Source organism: Belonocnema kinseyi, chromosome 6 (assembly GCF_010883055.1).
Source record: "Belonocnema kinseyi isolate 2016_QV_RU_SX_M_011 chromosome 6, B_treatae_v1, whole genome shotgun sequence".
Classification (NCBI taxonomy): Eukaryota; Metazoa; Arthropoda; class Insecta; order Hymenoptera; family Cynipidae; genus Belonocnema; species Belonocnema kinseyi.
The window spans coordinates 41,536,443-41,550,371 of record NC_046662.1 but is presented as its reverse complement, the minus strand read 5'-3'; the positions used below and the strand labels follow the sequence as shown (position 1 = coordinate 41,550,371).

General features: G+C 25.1%; 1 protein-coding gene across 1 annotated transcript in view; it reads right to left on the bottom strand.

The window, feature by feature from the left end:
* Positions 1-13,929, bottom strand: part of LOC117175116 (putative polypeptide N-acetylgalactosaminyltransferase 9) — a 524,817-nt gene that overhangs the window by 8,201 nt on the left and 502,687 nt on the right. The window contains exon 12 of the mRNA XM_033364686.1: positions 8,501-8,629. Within this exon, the coding sequence (XP_033220577.1) occupies positions 8,501-8,629 (129 nt within the window). The remainder of the gene's footprint in view (positions 1-8,500; positions 8,630-13,929) is intronic.

Below are 13,929 nucleotides of genomic sequence, written 5' to 3'. Positions count from 1 at the left end.
AATTAAAATTCGAAAATTTTTTCTAAAGCCTCCAGGGGACTTCGTTTTCGCACGAAAAAATTTTATGTGCCCTTATTGCATCCGGACCCACAATTTAAAATATGCAAAGCAGTAGTTCATTAATTATTTAACACTGTTATACTGAAACTCTATAATAAATAATACGAAGTATAATAAAAAGGCTCCACTCCCGGAGAACTTAGATGCATGACATTTTCAAAATTCTCTGATTTTTCGACTAATTTTTCATTTTAAATCATTAATATTCAAATACCAGCATTTTAATTTTATGATATTTTTACCATAGAATATTTTATAAGCGGAATAAAACAGTGTTTCATATACAAATTAAAAATTTTCATATGTATTCATTTCTTTTCAAACAAAAAAAAAATGTTTTTTCTACTTTAAACAAAATACTGGAATTTTTAACATGATAGTTGAATATTCAACCTTAAAAGACAAATTGCCAACGAAAAAGTGTCACAGCTTATATTTTTATCAAAAAAGAATGGAATTTATACAACAAAGAAAATAATTTTAAAACCAAACAGACGAATTTCCAAAAAATGAAGATTTTTCACTCAAAAAAATAAATAAAAGACTGTTAAACAAAAAATTAATTTTCCACGAAACTGATGCATTTTTACGCAAAAAAAGGAAATTTCAAACTAAAAAATTATTTTCTACAACAACAAACAACGCGAATTTTTCACTCAAAAATATCAATTTTAAAAAATGAAAAAGTTACTTTTCTGTTAAAAAATGAATTGTAAACGAAAAGAAAGAAGTATTTTTCACTAAACAGTTAAATTTTCAAACAGACATAAGCCTTCAATAAAGAAAAATTTCACAATGTAGTTTAACTTTGACCCAAGTAGTTTCATTATCAAGCAAAGAAGAACGATTTTTAAACAAAAAGTTGCATTTTCATACAAAAAATGAAATTCCTTTTATTACAGATAAAGTTTTAAATCAAAAAGATAAATTTAAAAAAAAATAGTTGAATCAATTTTTTGTTGAAAAAAATTTTGGTCGAATTTTCATGATCAAACTATGAATTGTTTAACAAGAAATAATTTTCTACCAAAAAAAATTGAATTTTCAATCCTAAAAGAAGAATTTTTAACCAAATAGGATGACTTTTTAACAAAATTGTTGAATTCTCTAGCAAATAGTGGCATTTTTCTAGAAAATAGTGGCCAAACATTTGAATTTTTATCCGAAAAAGGTCAATTTTGTACTAAAACAGATGAATTTGTAATAAAAAACAAAAATTTTTCATAAATGGGACTGTCATCCAGAAAATATTTCAATTCATTTTTCAACACCAAAATATAAATTTTAAACAAAAAGTAAATTTTCTACGAAATAGTTTAGTTTTCAAGAAAATAGTAGAATAGCTGAATTTCTAAACAAACAGTTTTATTTTTATCAAAAAAAGATTTAATTTCTGCTAAAGCAGGTAAAGTTTAAAATAAAAAAGAGAAACTTAAAAAAAAGAGTTGAATTTTCAAACGAAAAGTTAACGAAAAAATGCAATTTTCTATTAATTAAAATAAATTCTGAGATTCTCATAAATTTCCAGAGACTTTATTTCTCGGTTATAATCTCGGTAATATTCTCATTCTCGTTACGGTTCGCACGTTCTAAAAATTTAATACTTTTTAATAGCCTGAAAATAATATAGTTTAATTGTTTATTTATCACAGAGAGAAAATAATTTTATATTTCGTTTCTTAGAGCATGGTTTTGATCATTTTTGTTGTCTCAAAACAAGAATTTCTTAAAAACCTAACTTTTTTATTTTTCTAAATATTTTTTAAAATCCTAACATTTCGAAGAAAAAGCAGAAAATTCCTATGCAACAAAAAATAATTCTCCTGGCTACAAAAGATATTTAGCAAGCATCAAGCTTACAAGATAATTTCATTATCAAAGTACAAGTTCAAAAAAAATTGACAAAGAATATAAAGGTGGGTTTTTTGAGAAAATCTATTTTCAATTTTTTCAGAAAAACCGCTGCCATTTTGTTAATTTTAAAGTTGTAAAAGTTTAAATAAAAATATCGTTTTTGTTAACAAAGCACACATTTCAAATACGCATAACTTAAAAAAAAATTGTGTTTGACTATAAAATATGTATTTTCAAGAAACAGTAAATCTACAGACTACAAAGGTTTTTTGGGGGGGGGGGAACGAAATAGTTTTATTTTTTAAAAAATGATTACGTTTTTATTCATATTTTTGAGTTTTCAAGCTACAAAGATGAATTTTTAAGAAAATGGTCGAATTGAAAAAAAATTAAGTCAAGAAAAAAGTCCATCAAAATTTTCAAAGTTAACTTCAACAAAAAAAACGAATTTTCGAGAAAATAATTGAATCATCAACCAAATAACATGAATTCAAAACAAATAATTCTATTGCGACTCAACAAAAATTAAATATATATTAAAGAATGTTGAAATTTCAACCTAAGATTATGAATTTTCAAAACAAAAAAAATGTTAATTTTCAAGAAAAAATATAATTCTAGACTTGGTAGCCAAAACGAAATAGCTTTCCACTAAAAATGGTTTGATTTTCCATGAAAAATATGAAATACGAATGAAAAAATACGATTTTTCACTAAAATAGTTGAATCTTCAAACAAATAAGATTAATTTGTATACCAAAATAGTACAATTTTCTACCCAAGACGAATTCTCAACAACGAAAATAGTAAAAGTTGGATGTTTCACCAAGAAATGAATTTTTAATTTGAATTATGATTTTTTGACTGCAATAGCGAAATTTTCAGTTTCAAATAATAATTTCTAACTTAAAAATATTTTTTTCACAAAATAATTAAATTTGCAACCATAAAAATGAATTTTCATCTAAAATTATGAATTTTCAAAAAAAAAAAAGAATTTTTTAACAAAGTAGTTCAAACTTTAGAGGTAGCTCAATTCTGAATAAATAAAGTAAAAAAACTTTTTATTAATTTAAAAAATTTTAAACCTAAAATATTTTCATTTTTAATAAAAAACAAAAGAATTTAACAAAGAAAAATTTTAAAGTTAATTTTGAAAAATTAACTTTCAACCCAAGAAGGAGTTTTTCTATAAATGGTTAAACTTGCAATCATAAAAATTAGTTTTCGCCTAAAATTGTGAATCTTTAACAAAAAAATCTTTAACTTAAAAAGGTTGATTTTCAACAAATCAGTTGCATTTTTATACAAGAAGGATTATATTTCTGCTAAGATACATGCAGTTTTGAACAAAAGAAACGAATTTTTTAAAAATTGTTAATTTTTTAACTAATTAATAAAGCATCATCTGAAAAAAAATTTTAAATAGAAAAATTTTCAAACAGATTTGATACATTTTTAACTAAAACCATGGATTTTTTGACAAAGAATATTAATTTTCTACTAAAAAAGACGATTTTCAGCAAAATAGTTGACTTTTAACCGAAAAAAGATAAATTTTAAACAAAATAGTTTCACGTCTGAATTCAACACTGACGTATCTCGGAAGCGACTTTTTTTTAATTAAATGCTTAAACTAAAAAAGAAGTTTTTTTGTGTATCATAAAAAATCGCCATTATATTTTTAATGAAGCGCCACATTGAACTTTTTTAATATAAATAGTTTCATATGATAAAAAATGCCCCTAGCTGAGTGAACTTAAACAATAATAATTTCTACCAAAACGATATACATAACTTGACTTTCCACTTTGTTATTAAATTAAAAAAATGATATTAAATATAAATTTTTTTCTGACAAATCTTTAATCAGATATACTTTCTTTAATGAATCATCCTAGCGATCTGGACAAAATTTAAATCTAATTTACAAAAATTGAAAAAAAGATTGATTTTAAACTAGAAGTTTTACATTTATTTTGAAACACCTTTTTTTTAATCCAAAGAAAAATATTTTAAAATAGAAACAATAATTCCACCTACGAATGCTTCACACTTTACTTTTATCTCATTTTTAGCATACAATTTTATTCCTGTTTCTGTATTGGAAATTAATAAAATATTTTATTCCTTCGAAATTTCATTTCATTTCCTTTTAAATTTCAACAAAAAAAAAACAAAAAAATAAACAAAATAAAATAAATTAAATAAATTATTTGACCAGAAATTTGAATTTGAATTTCAACTTCATTATACCCAGAAATATTGATTATTTCACAAAAAAAAAGAATGATTTACTGTTCAGAAGAAACTCGTCATGCGTATTTTTAATGGCAATCAAAAAGCATCGCAGACATAAGCTTAAAACCTTTGATCTCCAATAATATAGTTTGAATTTAAATGTATTTGAAGTAAAATGTGATTTCCGAGAGCAGAACGCTTTTAAAGCGTAAAAAAAAGTTAATTAAAAAGAGTTCAAGATCTCTAAATAAAATATTAAATTATAAATATTAATTAAGAAGGTTGCAAATTATAAAATTCAGAAAGTAAATTTAAATGAAAAGATGTTTCCTGCATAGTAAGTGTCGATAGCGTAATTTACTAGGAAAAATGTTTTCGATAAATCTAATTTAAATTTATTTATAGAAATTATAATAATAATGGAATATTAATTTTAATATTATTAATATTTAATATTCAATATTTTTTTTAATTTCCTTAAAGAATCAACCACAGAAATCGAAATTTTCAAAAAAGAAAAAGTGTTTGAATTTATGTTTATGGTTGTTTGAAAATCTTTAAAATATTCAAGTAAGGAAATCGATATTTTGATAAAATCAAAGCCACAGAAGATTTTTAAATTTAACTATCGAGTTCAGAAATCACTTCAAATAAATTTTGAAAGCATGTACATTGTACAATGGGGTGGTCCAAAAATGCATTCGCATTTTTTTTTAAATTTTATGGGGAGACCCCAGAAATTTGTTCGAATCCACCCAAAAATAAATTAATTTTTTGCTTAAAAAAATGATATTTAGAGGTGCAAGCCTCATGAGGTTAAACACGTTCTTCCCATAACAAAAAAATACGTTTTTGTGGTTAATAGAATGAAAATTGTTTCTGATACCTAAGAGACCATTTGACAAAATTGCTCTTAAAAAATTCACTTTTAGTCAAATTTTCAATTAAGATAAGTTAATAAATTAATTATAATCCAGAAAATTAATTGTTTAAAAAATGTATTATTAATATTAATAATATTATATTTCAGCAATGCTAAAAAGATGCCGTTTTTTTCTGAAATTTCTGAATTTTTGTAATATTTTAAATAGGACTGAAGTAATAATGAATTGAAGTTAATAAAAATAATTGCTTGAACAATGCATTATCATTGCTAATAATATTCTCTTTGCTTAATTAGTAAAATGTTGTCGTTTTCTTCTAAAATTTTCAACTGTTTGTCTATTTTTCATTCGTCGGGACTTAATAATTAATTAGATTTAGCAAAAATAATTGTTGAAACAAATAATTATTGTTTATGACTATCCTCATCTATAGCAATGTCTGATAGTTGCGGTTTTTCGGCAACTTTTACCTTTCAGTCATTTTTAATTTAGTGAAATAATAAGCAATAAAAGTTAACAAAAAAATTGTTTAAACAATTTAATATTGTTTTTAACTATCTTTTCTTAGATAAGTGCTAGAAAGTCGTGTGCTTTTTTAAAAATAAAATCTTTAAATTTCCTTTGCCTGCTTATTTATTAACAATAAAAAGCGAAAATAATTCACTTAAAACAACAATACTATTTGAAACATTATTTTCATTGTGGTTGATTTATGTCTTCTTCATAAATAAAAAAGCGATGCAAAGTTAAAGGTTTCAGAAGAAACCGCCACTTTCAAGCACTTATCTAAGAAAAAAAAGTTAAAAACAATATTAAATTGTTTAAACTTCTTTTTTTTAACTTTCATTCATTACTACCTCACTAAGTGAAAAATGGACAGAACAATACAAATTACCCAGAAAACCGCAACTGTTTAGACATTGCTATAGATGAAGATAATTATAAACAAAAAAATTTGTTTAAACAATTATTTTTGCTAAATATAATTAATTATTAAGTCACACCTTATGAAAAATAGACAAACAGTTGAAAATTTCAAGGAAAAACCACAACATTCTACCAATTAAGCTAAGAGAATATTTTTAAGATTGATAAGAAACCGTTTAAACAATTAGTTTTATTAACTTGAATTTATTATTACCTAACCTTAATTGAAAATTGGAGAAAAACTAAGAAATTTAAGAAAAACCGCATCTTGCTAGCATTATTCAAATACAATAATATTATTAATAATAATAAATTGTTTATAAAATTAATTTTCTGAGATCCAATTAATAACATAACTTATCTTAATTGAAAATTTGACAACAAGTGGAAATTAAAAAAAAAAACGCGTCTTTCTAACTCCATTCCATGAGAAAATGGCTAGAAACAATAATAAATTTTTTAAGCAATTTATGCGAACATCTAATTATAAGTGTGAAATGGTCTTTTATGTCCAAGAAACAATTTTCATTTAAAAACACGCAAAAAAAGTCATAATTAGCGCCAAAAACTCGCAAACCCTATTTTTTCACTTATGGGGGTTTTTTGGGACCCTATAAAACAAACTTATGAGGCTGATATATAAAAAGTGATATTTTTTCGTATTCTATGGCTGACTGTAAAGAGAAATTTTGAGTTTCAACTCGAATAAAATAATATTGAGGAAACTGAATAAGATTGACAAAAACGCATTTTTTTCTCATCGGAAATACGGGTTAAACTTCATGGGGCTTGCGGCGACTCTAAATATCATTTTTTTTTTCAAATGCATTTATTTTTGTGTGGATTCAAACAAATTTCTGGGCTCTCCCCATGAAAATACAAAAAAAATTTTGGATATTAAAAAAAACACAGGAAGTTTTCTCATTAAAATTTAAAAATTGAAGTTCAAAAGTTTTTTAATTTAAGAATTTTGTATTCAATTTCTCAATATTTTACATGCAAAAATTGAAATCTACATCATTATTTTTAATGTTCTAATTTAAAGAATCAATGAACTTTGAAATTTTCAAAATTATATTATTTTAAACAATTTTAAGCCAGAAACGTTAAAAATGGAAAAAATAAATACTTTTTAAGTAAACACTTATACAATTAGAAATTAAATTATTTTCATCTTAATTAGTTTAAAAATCCCTAAAAAACTTCAAAGTTTTATTTAGAAATCTAGAAGTTGTTTCAAATTTATTCAACTTTAAAATTATTTTTGAAATTTTTTAGAACTTCTAAATAACTCTTGAAATGTACAGCGTTTTTCGTAAATTTTTAGAAACTCCTTCAAATTAAAAAAAAAATCCTAAAAGCTTCCAGATGCTTTCTTAACAAATTTGGAAATCTTTTAAAATAATATTTAAAAATTATAAATTATATTTAAATTTCCTAGACACCTTAGGAAAATGTTTTTATTTTAAATAGTTTAAAAATTCTTAAAGAGATTAGAATTTTTTTCAAAATCTTGAAAAATGTACATTTTGTTTTAATTTTTTTCACATTTTTAATTATTTTAGAACATTGCAAAAATCATTTTAAATTATTCGAAATTTTCCTAACATTTTTTCAATCCTGCTAATCAAAAAAAAAAATCCTTAAAATCTGTCACATTCATTTTTAACAAATTTGTAAATATTTCCAATTGAATGATTTAGAAGTAGAACATTTTAGATGGAAATAATATGTGAAATTGAATACAAGCCTTTAATTATAAATATATATTTTTGAAGTTATTTTAAATTGAAAATATTTTAACAGTTTGACTTTTAACGATTAAATCTGGAAAATCTAAAATTGTAAACTGATTCCGAATTGTCTTCTAAAGTCAATTATTATTAACTGTTTAATCCTGAAAGTACAGTAGCATTTTGAAATTCATTAATTAATTTATATGAACAGTTGATAAACTACGAATATATTTTATTAAATCTACTATTTCAAACGCTTATAATTTGTAATTATTTAAGTATTTAAAATTGCATTTTCAAATTCTTTTAATTAAAATGTACGTTTAAAAATTAAAATCTAAAATTCAACATTTTTTAAGTGAAAGATTTTCGAATTACTCATTCTAAGCTGAATAACTTAATTCAAAAACTTATCAATTTAGCTAAATATTAAAAAACATTTGAAATCAAAGTAAGACAGATTTTTTGTCTAAAAATTGGTAAAATTCCTCATGGAATTCCCGGTGAAAAACTTAACTCATTATCATTTCCCGATTTTTCTGGTTTTCCCGGTTCAGCGGCCACCCTGGATTCAACTAATTATTTTTTAAACTTTAAAAATTAAACTTGGACAGATTTTTTTTCTATACATTTGTCACACTTCCGGCAAAATTAAATTCACCGTCAATTCCCAGTTTTTTCCAACCTCAAAAAATTCCTGGTCATTTTCCGGTTTCCCGGTCCAGCGGTCACCATAAAATTAGAACAAATAAAGACGAAAAATAAAAAAATAAACTTTGAAATAAAATCAAATAATACCTGTTGATTGTAAACCCACTGTTGATTGCCCTTGCTGCCATGGCAAGGGTACAGGATCACATCAGTTCCACTGTAATCCAAACAGGACTCGTCCCTGCGTATCTCTCCAGTCTTGCTCAGCATCCAGTACTACCGCAAACAAATATCAAATAAATATCGCAAATCCAGATTTACAAAAGCTTCTTTCACAGAAAAATGGTTAGTTGGGTCAAATATTCAGTTAGTAAGATACGATGCTGCTATTTTTTTAGTTGAGACGACCATTTACTTTGCTGTTGCTACTAACTGAATAGTCACTGCAACTAATCGAATGGTTGAACCAACTATTAAATAGAAGTATCAACTAATAAAATAGTCACACATTACTAACTAAATAGTTAGATTAACTTACCATTTTTTTCAATGCAAAACTAGGATGGTTCCAAACATTAAACACAAAAATCGAATATCAATTTTAACCGTGCTAATGAAACGAATGGGAAAATTAGCAGTACGGGATCATTCATAAACTACCTTACTAATTTTTTACAATTTTTCCCACCCCCTCGATGACAACCGTTGGTTTTGGTTACGACCCCCCTCCCCTCCCCCACGAAAGTAACGTAGTCGACAGGTAAAATCCGATTTTACTTTTATACTGATTTTTTAAAATTATCTTTTATTACTACACGTGACCGTGTAGTGAATTATAATCTTCGGCAATAAATAAACAAGTAAAAGAAAAAAGTGATTATCAAAGTAAGTGTTGAAATGTGCCTTATTACATATTGAATTTTCAAGACCAAGTTACGAATTTTCTACACGAATGGGTTGAATCATGAAATTATAATTTATAATAATAATTTAGTTTTAACAAAAAGTTGAATTTTTATTTTAAAAAGAAATATTTTCGACCAACAATGGAATAGGTAGATTTTCAATCGTCAAAGTGATTTTTAAACAAACAAAAAAAAACTTTTCAAAAAAATTGTTCAATTTCCAACCAAAGAGATGAATTTTTAAATAATATTTTTAATCGCCCACCAAAAAATGAATTTTTCAACTTTTCCACCTCAAACCTAGTTGTAACTTTTTTAAACAAAAAGTTGAATTTTCAACTAAGAAGATGAATGCTTAAATAAAAAGATTAAATTACTACCAAAAAAGACGAATTTTCAATATAATTCAAGAATTGTCAAGCAAAAATTTGAATTTTTGAGGAAGAAAGAAATGTATTTTTTTTATTTTTTAGAAAGTATAGTTTAACTTTAAAACCTACTTGTTTTTAACCAAAAAGATGAATTTTTAAGAAAATTCTATAATTTTCAACCAAAAAGTCAAATTTTTAACTACAAAATATAAATGTTTAAACAGAAAGGTTAACTTACTACCAAAAGGGCAAATATTCAATAAAATTCAAAAATTCTCAACCAAAAAGTTTAATTGTCAACTAAAAAGTAGAATTTTTAAACAAAAATATTAATCTAGTACCAAAAAAGGAGAATTTTCAACAAATTATAGAAATCGGAACCAAAAAGTTGAATTTTCAACTAAGAAAGAAGAACTTTCAAAGAAAAAGATTAATTTACTGACAAAAAAGACAAATTTTCAACAAAATTCAAGAATTCTAAATAAAAGTTAATTTTCAACTAAAAAAGTATTATTTTCATACAAAAAGTTTAATATACTATTAAAAAATATAATTTTTCAAGAAAATATGTGAACTGCTAACCAAAAAGATGAATTTCAAACTAAAAAAAAAGAATTTTTAAACAAAAAGATTAATTTACTATAAAAAACCGGATTTTCAATCAAATTCAAGAAGTCTCAACTAAAAAATTGCATTTCTAACTGAAAAATATTAAATTACTACTAAAAATGTCGAATTTTCAACGAGATTTAAGAAATCTAAACCAAGTAATTAAATTTCTAACCAAAAATATATTTTTTTAGACACAAAAGATTGATTTTTAACGAAAAGAAACATAATTTCATTAGAATTTAAGAGTTTTTAACAAAAAATTTGAAGTTTCAACTAAAAAGGATGAATTTTTAGAGAAAAAGATTAATTTACTATTAAAAAAGATGAATTGTTGATAAAATTCATGAATTCTCAACAAAAAAGTTGAATTTTTACAAAAAAAAAGATTAATTTTCTACCAAAAAAGACCAATTTTTAACAAAATTCAAGAATTCTAAAGAAAAAGTTAAATTTTTAACTAAAAAAGATGAATTTATAAACAAAAAGATTAATTTACTACTAAATAATAATAATTTTTAATCAAATTTAAGAGTTCCTAATAATGAAGTTTCAACTAAAAAGGATAAATTTTTAAACAAAAGGATTAGTTTATTACCAAAAAAAAGACGAATTTTAAACTAAATTTGAGAATCCTGAACAAAAAATTTTATTATCAAATAAAAAAGAACGATATTTAACCAAAAGGACTAGAAGTAAAAAAATTGAAAATTCAACCAAAAAGACCATTTTTTAAAGAAAAAGATTCATTTCCTAACGAAAAAAAAAGAATTTTCAATAAAATTCTAAAATTCCCACACCAAAACTTGATTTTTTGACTGAAAAAGATTAATTTACTACTAAAAAAGACAAATTTTCAACTAAATTGTAGAATCCTGAACCAAAAATTTTATTTTTAAAATAAAAAAGAAGAATACTTGAACAAAAGGATTAATTTGATACAAAAATATATTTTTTCAACTAAATACACTAATTTGCTAATCAAAAAGTTGATTTTTTAAGTGAAAAGATAAATTTTCAAACAAAAAGATTAATTTACTACCAAAAAAGACTAATTTTCAATACAATTCATGAATTCTGAACTAAAAGATTGAATTTTTATCTAAAAAAGAAGAATTTTCAAAGAAGAAGATTAATTTGCTGAGAAAAAATACGAATTTTTTCAACAAAATACATGATTTTCCAACCAAAAGTTGAATTGAAAACTAAAGACCAATTTTAAAAGTCACAGCACAAAAGTTTAGTTTTGAAGAGATTTTTTTTTAATTTTTAAGAAAATAGTTCACATTTAAAACCTAGCTCTTGAATTTCTAACCAAAAGGATGAATTTTTAAACAAAAAGATTAATTTTTCCTAAAAAAAAACAACTTTTAATCAAATTCAAGAATTCCAAAATAAAAAATTGAATTTTTAACTAAAAAATATTAAATTGCTACCAAAAACGACGAAAAGAAAAAGATTAATTTACCATCAGACAAGACGAATTGTTAATAAAATTCACAAATACTCAACAAAAATGTACAATTTTCTACGAAAGAAGATTAATTCATGAAATTAATGAATTCTAAACTATAAAGTTTAATTTTTGACTGAAAAAGATTGAATTACTGCCAAAAATGACGAATTTTAAACAAAATTCAAGACCAAAAACTTAAATTTTTAACCAAAAAAATAATTTTTCACACAAAAAGATTAATGTGCTGAAAGAAACGAATTTTCAATAAAATTAAAGAATTCTCACCCAAAGAGTTGTATTTTTAATTAAAAAAGATTAATTTTCTAAGAAAAAAGAAATTTTTTTAACAAAATTGAATTTTTAAATAAAAAGATTAATTTTATACCAAAAACATTCATCATCTGGAAATGTAGTAAAAACGATACCATCTGTACTTTTACAAAAAAAGTTTCTCTAAATTCTAAAGATGAATTGAATACACGTGTAACGTCCCCCCCCCCTCTACCCCCTAAAGGAGTAACGTAGTTTATGGATGATCCCTAATCTCTATTCAGCCGGCAGTAAATTCGACCACTAGTCCACTCTTGTGATTTGTGATTTGTGACAATGATCGGTTATCAGTGACAGACGGGGCAGATTTCGAGAGAGCTTCACTCATGCGCTATCTCGTTATTTTCCACAGGCGATGATCATCGCGTGTTTCATTGAAAGGCACGTTTAAAACCGTGAAGCGTCAAAGCGTACCCATCAGCGTTGATAATGAGTATCGAGGATCGATGATGAGACCAGCGATCCTCGAAATTGCGTTGATACCACTGACCATTCTGGGTGTTTGTCCAATTTCAGCCACTTTGTGCCAACCCAGATGCCCGTCAGTGTGCAACTGCACCCTCTAGACGCGCATCACATTACTCTCCAATAGCCGATGTATTGCCTTCGATCAGAATTCTACTTGAATATTGCATAATCAACAAAACAACTGCAAAAGTGATTTGGACTTCAAAAACAGTTTAAGGATGTTCTATTGATTATTCTAATATTACGTCACGTTCGGTCGGTAACATCAAAATCTGTAAGGCTATACCACTTGGTGGACTGCAAAGCATTGTTTAAACAGGATTTTGACTAAAATTAATTAATTTCGGCGAAATTAAGTAAAAAATCGTGATACCCTACCGAAAAGAATCTTTGAGTATATATTAAAAATTCTTTAGGTCAAAGAAGCTCAGAGAAATTCCCCGCAGGCACTCAGGTAGATATTTTTAAAGGTCCAGAAAGCTCGTTTAAATGGTCTGAAGGCTTTAAAATATCCTTTCCGAAATTGAAATAAGAATACGATCATAAATAACAAGCAGAGAGGCTATCTCAATGGGCGATTTCCATTTCAACGCGGTGTACCTGCTCGTCTTACCCTCTCCACTCGACTTCTCCTCCCGTCCCTGACTGAGCGACATTGCTATGCCGCGCTTTTCCAGTATGGGGTCCCTTTGTCCTAATGAGGCATAAAATGCCATACATAAAAATGTTATAGTTTGAATCAGCAAATTAAATATATATTCAGAATCTATGTTTTTTTTTGCAATTCCAACGATATGTAACTTGCAATTAAAATATTGAAATCAGACTAAGGTATGGCAGATATTAGTTTGTTTTGGCCCTGACTAGATAGCATTTTGGAATTCTTCGTAGAATAGTTGAAAATGCATCAGTTTATTTGGTAGAAAATTCGCCTGTTGACAATTTAATACTCATCCGGTGGAAGTAATGCTCTTATATTTTCCATATTATAATCTCTTATAATAAGTATATTCATTTTAATTCTATTCCGAAAAAGTGAAGTTTAATTTTCTTTTAATAAATTGCCCTTGTGTTTAATACACTAGTGTGGCACTTATTTTTCAAAATCATTTTTTTTCAACCTCTAGTTCTGTTCTATTGCCCAAGAATCGACCATCATTTTTAATATTATAAAATGATTGTGTATGTCTATATGTGTATGTGTATATTGAAAAAATTATGTTTACTGTTTTGTTAAGGATTCGTCTTTCTGGTTTAAAAATTCAAGTACTTGGTATCAAGTTTAATATTGTTCTAGGCAGTTGGGTAAAAATCCTTATATTCTATTAGATTATCAACAGGCGAATTTTCTACCAAATAAACTGATGCATTTTCAACTATTCTACGGAAAATTCCATAATGCTATCTAGTCAGCGTCAAAACAAACTAATATCTGCC